Raw genomic sequence first — 12,107 nt, 5'->3', positions numbered from 1 at the left:
GGTTGGTACCATTCTAGAGGTCGAAACGAGCCAGCGAGCATTTAATACCACCCGGCCTATCTTGATCTTCCTTTGGCAAACTCGAATGCTCTTTCTGACTACGTGGGAGCTCGAAGATTCAATACATCAGCAGTGACAGACCAACGTCATGATTTCATCCGATTTACCAATGCAAAGATTTTCCCGTCAAGCAGAATGGTTCCAGCATTGAGCGTGATTGAAGATACTGAAGACGCACGCTTCTACTAGGTGCCGCTGCTGCTTCAGAGTCGATTGTAAGCTGGAAAGCTCAACGTCGGATATAGTATGTTGGCTGAAACCTATAGCATGAATTTCTAATGGCAACAAAGGCCTGGTAGCAGTATCGTAGTTACCATATGCTGTCTTGCTACTATTGATTTTCTTATGCGAGGCTCGAGTGGTAGCATCCCGAACAAGATAGCTCAATGCATGACTTGGACAACGAAAGTGAGTGCATACAAAGAACTCTATCCGTCTGATGCTTCCTAGATGTGAATGAAGCTACCAAATGCCAATGTAGATCACCCTGGCACCAGGTAAGCAATTAGGGCTCTCCCTCGTGCACGGAGCTTACCGATCTCGGCAAGGCGCGGGTGGAGATTCGCAGCCGAACCTTGACTTTTGACCGTCGTCTTCTCCACTTCCTGTTGTTCTCCATCCATCTAGATCTATCGCGTTAACCTTACGCTACTGCCGATAAGATATGAAACGGAAACATGACACCGTCCCGGAGACAATGGTGCAGCGATGGTCTCGACCGCCTCTCTCATGTCGCCTTTGTCGAGCGAAGAAGCTGCGTTGTGATCGTACCCAGCCCTGTGCGAATTGTGTGCTGAGGAAAGTACCTTGCGTATACTCCGGTCCATCAGACTCTCCGGACGAACTGCGGGGAGAAGCTTTGTCTAGCAGTCAGCCCACTGCTGTCACGGTCTCCACACCACAAGACTCTATACCGCAGCCAGCAACAACCATTCCATCAATGCATAGCCGAACTACAACCTCCTTGTGAGTCGCTCCCATTATGTATGTCATTACGATAACTCGCTGACACATTTATAAAGCGATCCAAATGATATTTTAAGCCGGATTCACAAGTTGGAAGAAGCTGTCTTTGAAAACCCCCAAGCTGCCCGGGGTGAGTTACACCCAGTCTGTTCTGCTCGGTCAAAAGCATCCGAGACCACCTCGTTGATGACCAACTTAGTCCCAGATCCACCTGGTACTATTTCTGGCCCTGGAGAAAGCAAACCCTCAACCCAGTGCTTGATCACAAGAGGGGTATGTGATACGCTATACCAGTTTTCTATGGTTTTTCTTACTCGGGATCTAAAGCATGTCCTAGGTGCAAGGCTCCAGTAGTGAGTGTGGTACTCCGTTCGCAATATTATCACGCACAGCACAAGGACGCATTTCTAGCCTTGATGACTGTCTGCGAGACATGAATTTTGTCTCCCGATGTCTCACCCCATGGGATCAAGCTCGACAGCTATTGGATCAGTTCGTCATGACCATTCAGCGAACATATTGGGTTCTCCATATTCCCTCGACCAGAATCTTAATAGATAAAACCTATCAAAACATGCTCAAGGGCGAGGAGCCGAGCTCTACCGTCATGTCGCTGCTGTTTAGCATATTTTCCGGTGCTGCTTTGCTTGCGACGCCTGAATTTCTGCAGGTGCTGAACGCTACCCAAGCAGAGGCCAAGGCAGCGTTCGCAACATACACACGCCTAGCGATTGCTATCATCGATAATCCCATCCAACCCGTGCCTCCGTCAACGGTAGCTCTTGAAGCCATCAGCACCTTATCCCGTGTCCTATCACATGCGGACTGGTATTCCAACAAAGTCCAAACACTCAGAGTCAGCGCAATCTGCATGGCTCGAACGATGCAAATTCACCGTCTAGACACAGCCAAGAACCAAGAAGAAAGACAACGCTCCGGTTACGATGTGATCGAGGTCGAAGTCCAGAGACGAATATGGTGGCACTTGGTCTCGACTGATTGGTAACATATGCCCTTCTATCTCATGTGAGCCAGATGAACTAAAAGCCACAGGATAACAGCGTTCTCGCAAAGCCCACACGAGGGCTCATACCTCATACACCCAAAGCACATGAAAGTAAACCATCCAATCAACATCGAAGACGACCTCATAACAAGTACGGGGCCAGAATACGGCTTACCCCCATCGGTCCCAACATCGATGTCTATCTTCATTTTCAGACTACACTACGCAGAACTGTGTCGTGAAGTTATTGACATAATAGGCCCCACGCTCCTCGAGTCCGAGCAACCCGACTACGAAACAATCCTCGACATAGACCGAAAGTTCCATACCTTCCTGAGATCCACACCAGCCTTCTTCCAGATCGACACCGACCACAGCCAGGAAATATTCCAAGAGCGACCCTACCTCTCCTGGCAACGAACCATGGGCCATCTAAGCTTCCACGTCCGCCTCTGCCGCCTCCATCGCCCCTATCACCGCGAAGGCATAACAAACCCAAAGTACGCCTACTCCCGCTTAACGTGCATTCGCTCCGCCCAAACCGTCCTCGACCTCCGCCGTTCCTTAGAAAAGGCCGGTTCCCTCGCCGGCTCCAACCCTTCTGATTATGGCCTAGTCATGAACCACGTTTTCTTCGCCGCGATGATCCTAGCCACTGACGTATCCATGAACCCAACTTCCCCAGGAGCCGACACCCGCAAGCAGGAAGTTTTAGATATTATCCACTTACTTGAAAATTCGCAGAATGAGTCCCCTGCTCTTGTGGAAGCCATTCAGAAGAACATGCAGACACTGCTATCGATCCTTCAGGGCTCACATCGACAACATTCAAGAACACCTCCGACTGCCGATACCGTTACTGTGCCTCCCGAGATCAGAACGAGCGCTCAATTGCAGTCGCAGCTGTCTGATGTAGGACTTAGGGACGGGATTATGGCAGCCGACGGACAAGTTTCTTCCATGGACAATATGGCTGGCGCTAATGAGGGCGCCATGTGGAGCGAAGCTGGAAATGAAAGTTGGGGTCAGCTGTGGTCTGATCTCTTCGATGTAGCGCCGGAAATGGATGGATTGCAATGGGATCTGCTATTAAATGACTCCGATCTGCCTCTCCAGACAAACTTCTATTGAGAGAGGTGACCGTGGAGAGCTTCATAGCCTGGCTTTCCAAGTTCCTGGTTGCCCAGTTCGATACCCTACCGCAGAGCCCAGGAGTCAGGTCTACAAAGAGTGAAACAAGCCGTGATTACACAGTATGCGACTTTCTATACAAGAGCAGCTATTATACGGTTGAACCTAGATACAGACGCCGGTTACCAATGAACTCCCCTTCCACTCCATAACCCGAACCTTTCCCCAATGTACCGAACACCGATAAAACCAAAGATATCTAGACAATTTCGGTCCACGATATCGAACCCAAAATATGACCATCAAAAAGAAAGTAACAGAATGCGAAGAGAGATTGAAGGCGACCGACCAATCTACCGAATGGTCATAGACTTGGTCATTTCAGCCTTGCTGCCAACACCACCCTCCCGGGAGGCGGAGGCGCTTGTTCCGGGTTTGCGCTCAAAGATCTTCCAGAACTTCAAGCTCTCATCAGCGGCTGCAGTGGCCAGGAGCTGGCCATCTGGACTGAGGCAGCTGTGCAGAACACGAGTCTCATGGGCCGGAATCTCGACGTTTCGGACCAGAGTGGGGTAGCTCCAGATGCTCAGAGAGTTATCGGGGAAACCACTCGAGCTGACAATTTCGCGGTAGTGGTTGCTCCACCTCAAGCTGGTGACCTGGGAGCCGGTGTCGATGCTGTTTGTACGAGCACCGGTAGTGGTGTTCCAGAAATGGATGTGACGATCGTATGAACCTCCACCAGTGGCAAGCAGGTTCAGTTGCCAGGGGCACCAACTGAGAGCCTTGACAGCGGCGCGGTGGTTGGTCTTGGTGAACTTGGGGGTGCTGAGGGACCGGGCATCCCAAATGTTGACCAGGTTGTCGTTACCACCGGTAGCGAGCTGGGCGCCGTCAGGCCTCCACTCCAGGCCACAGACTTCAGAGGTGTGCGAGACCAACTCGGCAGTCTTGTGCTGTGCGATGCGAACGTCGTGGTTGAACACCAGACCGCTGCGGGCGCCAGTGGACAGAGTGTGCTTGGACCAGCCCATGACACCCACCCGCGAGTCGTGACCAAACATACTACGAAGCTTGGTTCCCTCCTCGACATCCCAGATTTGAACCTCACCGGTTCCCAAACCAACGCCAACATAAGCGCCATCACCACTCCACTTTACACTGCTCACGTATGTGTCGGGTGAGGTCTCCAACAAGCAGCTGACCGATCCCGATTCAGCCGACCAGACGTAAACATTGCGCTCCAAACCAATGGCAACCTGGTTACCAGAGCTCCAATCCAACAGATTGAGGTAGTAATCATCGACAAGTCCGGGAGCATCAAGAACACGCTCTGGAGCTGTCTGGACTCTTCTGCGGAACTGAGCGGACTGAGACTTGGCAGACTTCAGAGGGCGGTTATACTGGGCACGCAGGTCGATCGGCTTAGACGACTCCGGAGGTGGAGGCTTGAAGGCGAGAATGCGAGTGTTTAGGTTGACGCCACAAGCATCAGCCAGCGACGACTCATACGCTACAGCATCCGGTGCTGGCTTGGTGTATGATGTTGTTGTCTCGCCATCATCGAGCCCAAGGCTTTCGAGAGCTGCAGTGATGTCTTCCTCGGTTCCGCGGCCACCAATGTCAAAAGCACTGGCAGCACTCGCCAGGACGGAGGACCCGTCATTGCTGCTGGTCTTCGGTCGTTGGCTTTCCTCTGGCTTGGCTGTGCCTGCTGTCACAAGACCCTCGCTGGCGGTACGGTTCGGAATGAATCTGTCACCCGCGGTGTGTGGAATGCGAACGGTTGTCTTTCCTGACCTCGTAGTACGAGTAGAGATCTCTTTTCTGGGCGCCTCTTTCCTAGAAACCTCTTTCCTAGGCACCTCTTTCCGGGTCACCTCTTTCCGAGCCACCTCCTTCCTGGGTGCTTCTTTGCGGGGCACCTCCTTCTTAGTCACCTCCTTAACCACTTCCTTCCTAGTCACTTCCTTCCGTAGCCGCTCCTTTGATGGAGTTTGTGACGAAGGACCAGTACCAGTCAGGGCCCATTCGGATACGCCCAGTTCAAGGTGCCTTGGTGACTTGCGAGTGCGGGCACGGGCGATGTTGGACTTAGGGGATTCGCGGTAGGTGCGGGCTGTCCTCGAGACGGACTTGGCGAAATATGAAGAGAGGTTACCGCCGTAGACAGACTTGCCATGTTCTTTGCCTGTTTCTTGAGCCCCACAGGGAGGTGTGAATGGAGACGAGTGGTTTGACGTCACACTTCCTGCGTGGGTGCGCGGTGAAGGCGTGAGAGGCATGCGGCCTCCGGCCGTCTTAGTGGAGAAGATCCCATGATGGGTCTTGACGGGAGTCGACACAATTGGGGTAGCCATGCTGGTATATAATTATTTTTGGCGAATAAGGGGGTATCAAGAGAAAGTGCCTTCAAAGTCCAGTTGCGAGGCCAGTCGCAGTTCTGCACTGACTTGAACTCCGGACAGGGAAGACCTGAATGCAACACTGGTATTGAATGCAGGCAGGGAATCCGATCCCGCGCAATATGGTATGCAGCGAATAGTAGATAGACGCAAAAAAAAGGAGCAAGATGGTGTGAGGAAAAGGAGGACAGACGGGGGGGGGTCTGGAGGAGAGGAGCGAGTAAATAAAGGATATAGTTCTGCTCTCCCATGGCAACGCCGGTTACTGGAGGTACGGCTGCCCTAGGCTCCTTCCGGCTAGGACGCCACCTGACATGCGGCTCTTCCCCTTTTGGTGGCGATCGGCTTGGCGATGGCCGGGTTTTTGCCTCGTCATTTTGCGTCTCGTTTGCCGCCGAAGCCGAGGGGTCGGTGAGATCATTCATCAGCAGCATGTGAGGGATAAGTGTTACTGTCCACGACATTTGATCTTTGATTTGACTTGATTTGACTTGACTTGACCGCACCATCTGTTCATCATCCGTCCCACTCCTTTTCCCTGGGCCGCCTCTCGAGTCGGGCCCTACTAATGGCGCGGCAACCATCCACTACCGCCAGGAATAGTAACGCTTCGTCGTCCTTCTCAATCTCGCCGTTCCACGCCGACCCACCGCTTTGGCCCGGGTCGTCCAGGACTTCGAACCCGATGACACCCCTTTCCTCCACTCCTCAGAAAGCGCCGTCCGCATTCCTAATGCCCCCTAGTCCAACTGGTGGTCGCCGTGGCAGCGCGGAGTACCGCCCGAGCATCCGTAAGGCTCAAGGCCATGTGCCCGCCTGCCTTGTCAACGCTTCGGTGACGTATTGCAATAATGACCAGATTTACGCTTTTGGCGGCTTTGACCAGTATACCGATGAAGGTACGTCATGTAACCTCTCGTGCTTTGCTACTTATCACCCGAGGCAATTGTTTTCGATACTTGACTGAAACCGATGCATTGCGTCTATTTGGAGAACAGACGGAGAGATATATCCTAACAGATACTAATGTCGTTCACTTGGTGAATTAGTCTACAATCACGTCCTGCGCTTGAACCTCAATACGCTTCGATGGGAGCTTGTCGATAACTATGGCGATATCCCCGGAGTTCGCATGGGTCAGTCTTATCCGAATCGATGAATAGCTATATGCAACCATGCTAATTGAACCTCTTTCATCTTTCAGGCCACACGGCGACCCTCTATCAAGGCGATAAATTGATTGTGTTTGGTGGAGAAAATGAGCACCGCGAGTATTTATCTGACATCGTTATTTTGGACCTTAGCACCTCTACTTGGACTCAGCCGGAAATTCATGGACCGACTCCACGAGGAAGGGCTCGCCATGCGGCTGTCATCTATGATGAAAAGCTTTTCATCATGGGAGGGGTTACCGGAGAGAACAACATCATTCTTGATGACTTGTCGTATCTCGACCTGAAAACCTGGACCTGGTCTCGGACGTGGAGATTTACAGCCCGGTTCGACCACATTGCCTGGGTCTGGGGCGGTCGTCTCTGGATCTTTGGAGGCCTCGATCCTGATATGGAACGTACAACGGACATTTGGTGGCTGGATCTGAAAGGCATCCCGTCTCTCGGAATGACAACTTCGCAAGGTACCGTGGATTCCCCAGCGACCATCAGCAGGATGACTTATAGTCCAGACGCAATATTTAGTAGTCCTCCGCAGCAGCTTCCAGGCCGGTCCGGTAGCTATGCAGCAAATTCAGGGAGTCTGCAAGTGCGCAGCTCCAACCGCCGGAAGCCGATCGCCCCCGGCGCCATTTCTTGCCTTCGGTTCAAATCTGGCCCTCACGTTCCTGCACTGTTCTCCGGTACTCATTTCCAGGCTTATGCATCCGGGTTACTCCTGGACCTGATCACGCCATCCGAGACCGTGCGCACTTATGAATGCAACCTGTCGTCATTGGATCTGGACTCCTTGCGGTGGCAGCGGCTCGCTGACGGACAGGAAATCTTCAAACCAGGTTATCGATGGCATTACTGCACCGTGAACGCCAGCGGGACCAAAGCATGGTTGCTTGGCTGCAGCCTCGACACTGGGACCACTCCCGGAGCCAGTGATGAGAACCACATGAGTGAAGTGCTGTGCATTGACCTTGAACGATACGGCCTGCTGGGCAATGAAATGGCTGCCTTCTCGCCCAGTCAAAGCAGGACGTCGCTTTCCGAACAAGCAGGGATGCCGCCTCTCTCCGGTTTAGGAGCTGACCTCTCCGCTGCGTTCGACCAGCCGCCTGAATCCGGTAGCGGCGCTGACTTTGTCATTACTGCTAATCCAGATGACCAGATTGACACAGATGATGAGGAGGACGTGCCAGCTCCACAGTCAGAGCCAGCTTTTCTACCTCCCAATGCAGCTACTTCCCCTCCCATCTACGTGCATCGAATCATCCTACAACTGCGGTGGCCCCATTTCAAGAGGCTCTATTCCGCGCAGATGGCCGAGTATCATTCTAAGAGGATGCATATCCCGGAGCCGTACTCGGTTGTTCGGGCATTCATCTACTATCTGTATACGGACAGCATTGCGGGTCACCCGGAATACTGCTCCGACATTATTGACGTTGCCGGGATGCTTGTCATGGCAAACCTGTATGACATGCCCAAGCTGCGTTTGCTGTGTGTCAACCGCCTGAGCCGTGAACTGGACGTGGAGAATGCGGCGATCATATGGGAACGCGCAGGACGGACGAACGAAGAATGGTTGATGCGTCGTGCAGCCCAGTTCTGTCTTAGCAACTGGGGGCGTGTTGTCCGAACCGATGGCTTCAAGTCTCTCAGCCGGCAGAGTTTGATCGAACTCTGCGAGGTGGTCGACACCGAGGGTCGCATCATTGCGGGGCCCGAGTTGGAGATGGTCGGAGCGCTTGGAGATGGACTTGGATCGAGCAAAGACGCTAAGCCTTCTCAGATGGCATTGAGTGGCAATGTGGCTGACAATATGGAGGATGTTGACGGTGAGGAGATTGACGGCATGGAGATTATCTGACGTGCTTGTCAAAAGTTATATCTGATGACATTTCTATACAGCATTTGTTTTCGGCACGGCGTGAATTGGGACCGACATATGGGTCAGGATGAGCATTATGAGACAGGAGTTATGAAAGTGTCATTATGACCAGGGATATTCAGCACATCGCGCATGTTTATATTTGCAGTTATTGAGAGTACTACTTCGTATTATATCCATGTTCCAAATGCCACGCTATTCCTAATCTACTTCGGGGCTCGGCCCGCCTAGCCGGTTAGGACCCCGCCATCCTTCCAGCTTCTCTTCCTCTGCCCATCCTTCCTCTGCCCATCCTCAGCTCTCGGCATCCCCATTCTTTCTGCCTTGGATGGTGGAACAGTCGGGTGGTTGGGCCAGGCGATAACAGATTTCGGTTCATTGACTGGAGTGGCGCCATCCCCGCTTTCCCCGCCACCGTTTGCTGCGGGGACCTGGCGGGAGGTCAACAGAACTATATAAACCTCCACTTCGCCGCTTATCTAGCCTTGCAATGAGAACTTCACATCTTCCATTATTTTATCCAAGCACCCTTGTAGTACCATCCCTAACTGCTTGATCCGGAAATTATCAAAAGATGGGTTCGGCAACAACCTCGACCTTACCTCCGGACTTTCTCTGGGGCTTTGCAACTGCTAGGTATCCATCCTTCGCGGGCAGGACGATGTTCTTGACTAACATGATAATTTACTTTATTATCAGTTATCAGATCGAAGGCGCGGTCCATGAGGATGGCCGTGGTCCCTCCATTTGGGACACGTTCTGCAAGATCCCCGGCAAGATCGCAGGGGGAGCCAACGGCGACATTGCTTGCGACTCGTACCACCGTACAGCTGAAGATATCGCATTGCTAAAAGAGTGCAAGGCCAAGGCGTACCGGTTCTCTATCTCATGGTGGGAATTGTCACGTCAATTAAATAGGGTCCGACTAAGCCATGTTACAGGTCGCGTGTCATCCCTCTCGGTGGTCGGAATGATCCTGTCAATGAAAAGGGTCTGCAGCATTATGTCAAGTTTGTTGATGACCTACTGGCTGCAGGCATCACGCCTCTCGTCACCCTCTTCCACTGGGATCTTCCTGATGAGCTGGATAAGCGCTATGGCGGTCTTCTGAATAAGGACGAGTTTGTTGCCGATTTTGCAAACTATGCTCGTGTTATCTTCAAGGCTCTCGGCCCGAAGGTAAAGCATTGGATTACTTTCAATGAGCCGTGGTGCAGCAGCGTACTTGGGTACAACGTGGGTCAGTTTGCTCCGGGTCGCACGAGTGATCGCAGCAAGAGCGCACAGGGCGATAGCTCGCGCGAGTGCTGGATCGTAGGCCACAGTCTCCTTGTAGCCCATGGAGCTGCCGTGAAGATCTATCGTGAGGAATTCAAGGCAAAGGATGGCGGTGAGATAGGGATCACCCTTAATGGTATGGCACTTTCCCGGCGCCTGCTAATGAGGGCTGCATCTAACTGTTATCTCTAGGCGACTGGGCCGAACCCTGGGATCCCGAGAACCCAGCAGATGTCGAGGCTTGCGACCGAAAGATTGAATTTGCCATCTCATGGTTTGCAGACCCAATCTACCATGGAAAATACCCGGACAGCATGGTCAAGCAGCTGGGGGACCGACTCCCTCAGTGGACTCCGGAGGATATTGCACTCGTCCACGGAAGCAATGACTTTTATGGTATGAATCACTACTGCGGCAACTATATCAAAGCCAAGACTGGCGAAGCGGACCCCAACGACATGGCTGGAAATCTGGAGATCCTGCAGCAGAACAAGCAGGGCGAATTCATCGGCCCAGAGACACAATCAACCTGGCTCCGGCCGTACGCGCTTGGGTTCCGGAAGTTGTTGAAGTGGCTCAGTGACAGATACAACCAGCCCAAGATCTACGTGACTGAGAACGGAACGAGTCTGAAGGGCGAGAACGACTTGCCGCTGGAGCAACTGCTCAAGGACGATTTCCGGACGCAGTATTTCCGCGATTATATCGGCGCCATGGCTGACGCGTACACGCTGGATGGGGTTAACGTGCGAGCTTATATGGCTTGGAGCTTGATGGAGTAAGTAGACATGCAGCAGCTTGAGTGTATGATTTTGCTAACACGGACAGCAACTTCGAATGGGCCGAGGGTTACGAGACCCGGTTTGGCTCGACCTACGTTGACTACGAGAATGGACAGAAGAGGATTCCCAAGGACAGCGCGAAGCAGATTGGATCGATATTCAACCAGTATATTGAGAAGTGAACAGGACGTATCTTCACTCTATATAGCTATTCATTAGCCAAGTCTCAAAGTGATACATATATTCGGTATGCTGTCTCATAGGAAGCCTAGCTTTCCATGTACAATACAAGTAGATATATTTCCAAGAATATTTATAAGCAGTATGAATAGTGTAACGGCGTACTAGTTATGCTTTATAACTACGGCATACCGCCGCCGCAAGGCAGCCAGGCCCCGCCACAGATGCCAACCCTCCGGGTCTCTTCTTCTCCCTCTTCTTCTTATTGCGTTTCGACCATCCATCGTACCATCAGAGCAGCTTCCACACTGTCTACAAAGAAAAATATCACTGTCTTTTGATTACAACACCATAAACGACATACCCAAACCATATCTCCCATACATCAAGGGCTACAAGTTCTCAGTGATCGAACGTTTCCCCCCCTGAACCTCAGAGTATCGTGAGCTTCACGCTTACTCCGGAAGAAGCCACCAGAGAAAAGATCGATGTCTTAACACGCTGTCTCACTCATGATCCGGTCCCCGGCCGACATGGCTCTCAGCATCTACGTTTCAAGATTCACGAGACTATTCGCGTCGGCGATGAAAACAAACCTCGCAAATAGTATTAGTGGATGTTACTTCAGGTTCACTTCCAAGTATCCGTACCCGCATTGTTGCCAAACTGTACGACCTTCTCTATTAAGATCATTCAGACGATGATGCGGATTCCTTTATCTTCGTGGACGTGGAATCCACCCGGGAAAGTGCTGCGTATAAGTATCTACATGGGAAAGAACAACCTACTCTAGAGTTTTATGGTTCATACTCTATGGATATCCACCACTCGGTGCACTGTCAGTCTCGCACGGTATGATTGGGATTGGACTGAGTAGTTACTTGGGAAGTATTCATCGGACAAGGAAGATATAACGTCTGGAATGGTAGAGAAGTGGCTTCCATTCGGCATAGATACATGAGCAGTTCCAGAGTTTTGTTGGATCCAGATGATGTTATGCTTGTTTATTCTTTTAGTTTATCTTCCTTTCCATTGCTTGTCTAATTCGGCCACCTTGAATGGATTACATACAAGGGTTCGAACCTTGAAATGGTGTGTAGATATGGCAGTACGTGGATGCTTATGCTCATATCTTCTTGGGGATTCATTTGACTCGGGGTAGCTTTGTTTAAGACAGTACAAGGTTTGACGAGTATCTAGACCCAGACTCGGATACTAAACCGGTATCAAAACTGAAACAATCTC

The 12,107-nt window shown here is 51.7% G+C and overlaps 4 protein-coding genes across 4 annotated transcripts; 3 read left to right on the top strand and 1 right to left on the bottom strand.

The window, feature by feature from the left end:
* Positions 1-1,212: 1,212 nt before the first annotated feature.
* BO94DRAFT_464387 (fungal specific transcription factor domain-containing protein) lies at positions 1,213-3,163 on the top strand (the record flags this gene model as incomplete). Its single annotated transcript, XM_025608060.1, has 3 exons — positions 1,213-1,299; positions 1,364-2,028; positions 2,080-3,163. 3 exons carry the CDS (start codon positions 1,213-1,215, stop codon positions 3,161-3,163), a joined length of 1,836 nt encoding a protein of 611 aa, XP_025468044.1.
* Positions 3,164-3,265: 102 nt separating this feature from the next.
* BO94DRAFT_534565 (WD-repeat-containing protein Slp1) lies at positions 3,266-5,718 on the bottom strand. The gene has a single exon (XM_025611578.1). The coding sequence runs from the start codon at positions 5,521-5,523 to the stop codon at positions 3,517-3,519; it is 2,007 nt and encodes a 668-aa protein (XP_025468043.1). The 5' UTR covers positions 5,524-5,718; the 3' UTR covers positions 3,266-3,516.
* Positions 5,719-5,960: 242 nt separating this feature from the next.
* On the top strand, positions 5,961-8,818 carry BO94DRAFT_491125 (Kelch motif domain protein). Its single transcript, XM_025609146.1, has 3 exons — positions 5,961-6,467; positions 6,618-6,704; positions 6,773-8,818. The coding sequence occupies exons 1-3, from the start codon at positions 6,137-6,139 to the stop codon at positions 8,599-8,601; spliced, it is 2,247 nt and encodes a 748-aa protein (XP_025468042.1). The 5' UTR covers positions 5,961-6,136; the 3' UTR covers positions 8,602-8,818.
* A 97-nt stretch (positions 8,819-8,915) lies between these two features.
* BO94DRAFT_491120 (glycoside hydrolase family 1 protein) lies at positions 8,916-10,918 on the top strand. Its single transcript, XM_025609145.1, has 5 exons — positions 8,916-9,258; positions 9,322-9,513; positions 9,564-10,036; positions 10,093-10,678; positions 10,729-10,918. The coding sequence occupies exons 1-5, from the start codon at positions 9,197-9,199 to the stop codon at positions 10,862-10,864; spliced, it is 1,449 nt and encodes a 482-aa protein (XP_025468041.1). The 5' UTR covers positions 8,916-9,196; the 3' UTR covers positions 10,865-10,918.
* The last annotated feature ends 1,189 nt before the right edge of the window (positions 10,919-12,107 follow it).

The sequence above is a fragment of the Aspergillus sclerotioniger genome, assembly GCF_003184525.1.
Source record: "Aspergillus sclerotioniger CBS 115572 chromosome Unknown BO94scaffold_12, whole genome shotgun sequence".
In the NCBI taxonomy this organism is placed as follows: Eukaryota; Fungi; Ascomycota; class Eurotiomycetes; order Eurotiales; family Aspergillaceae; genus Aspergillus; species Aspergillus sclerotioniger.
This window is presented reverse-complemented; position numbering and strand designations above follow the sequence as displayed.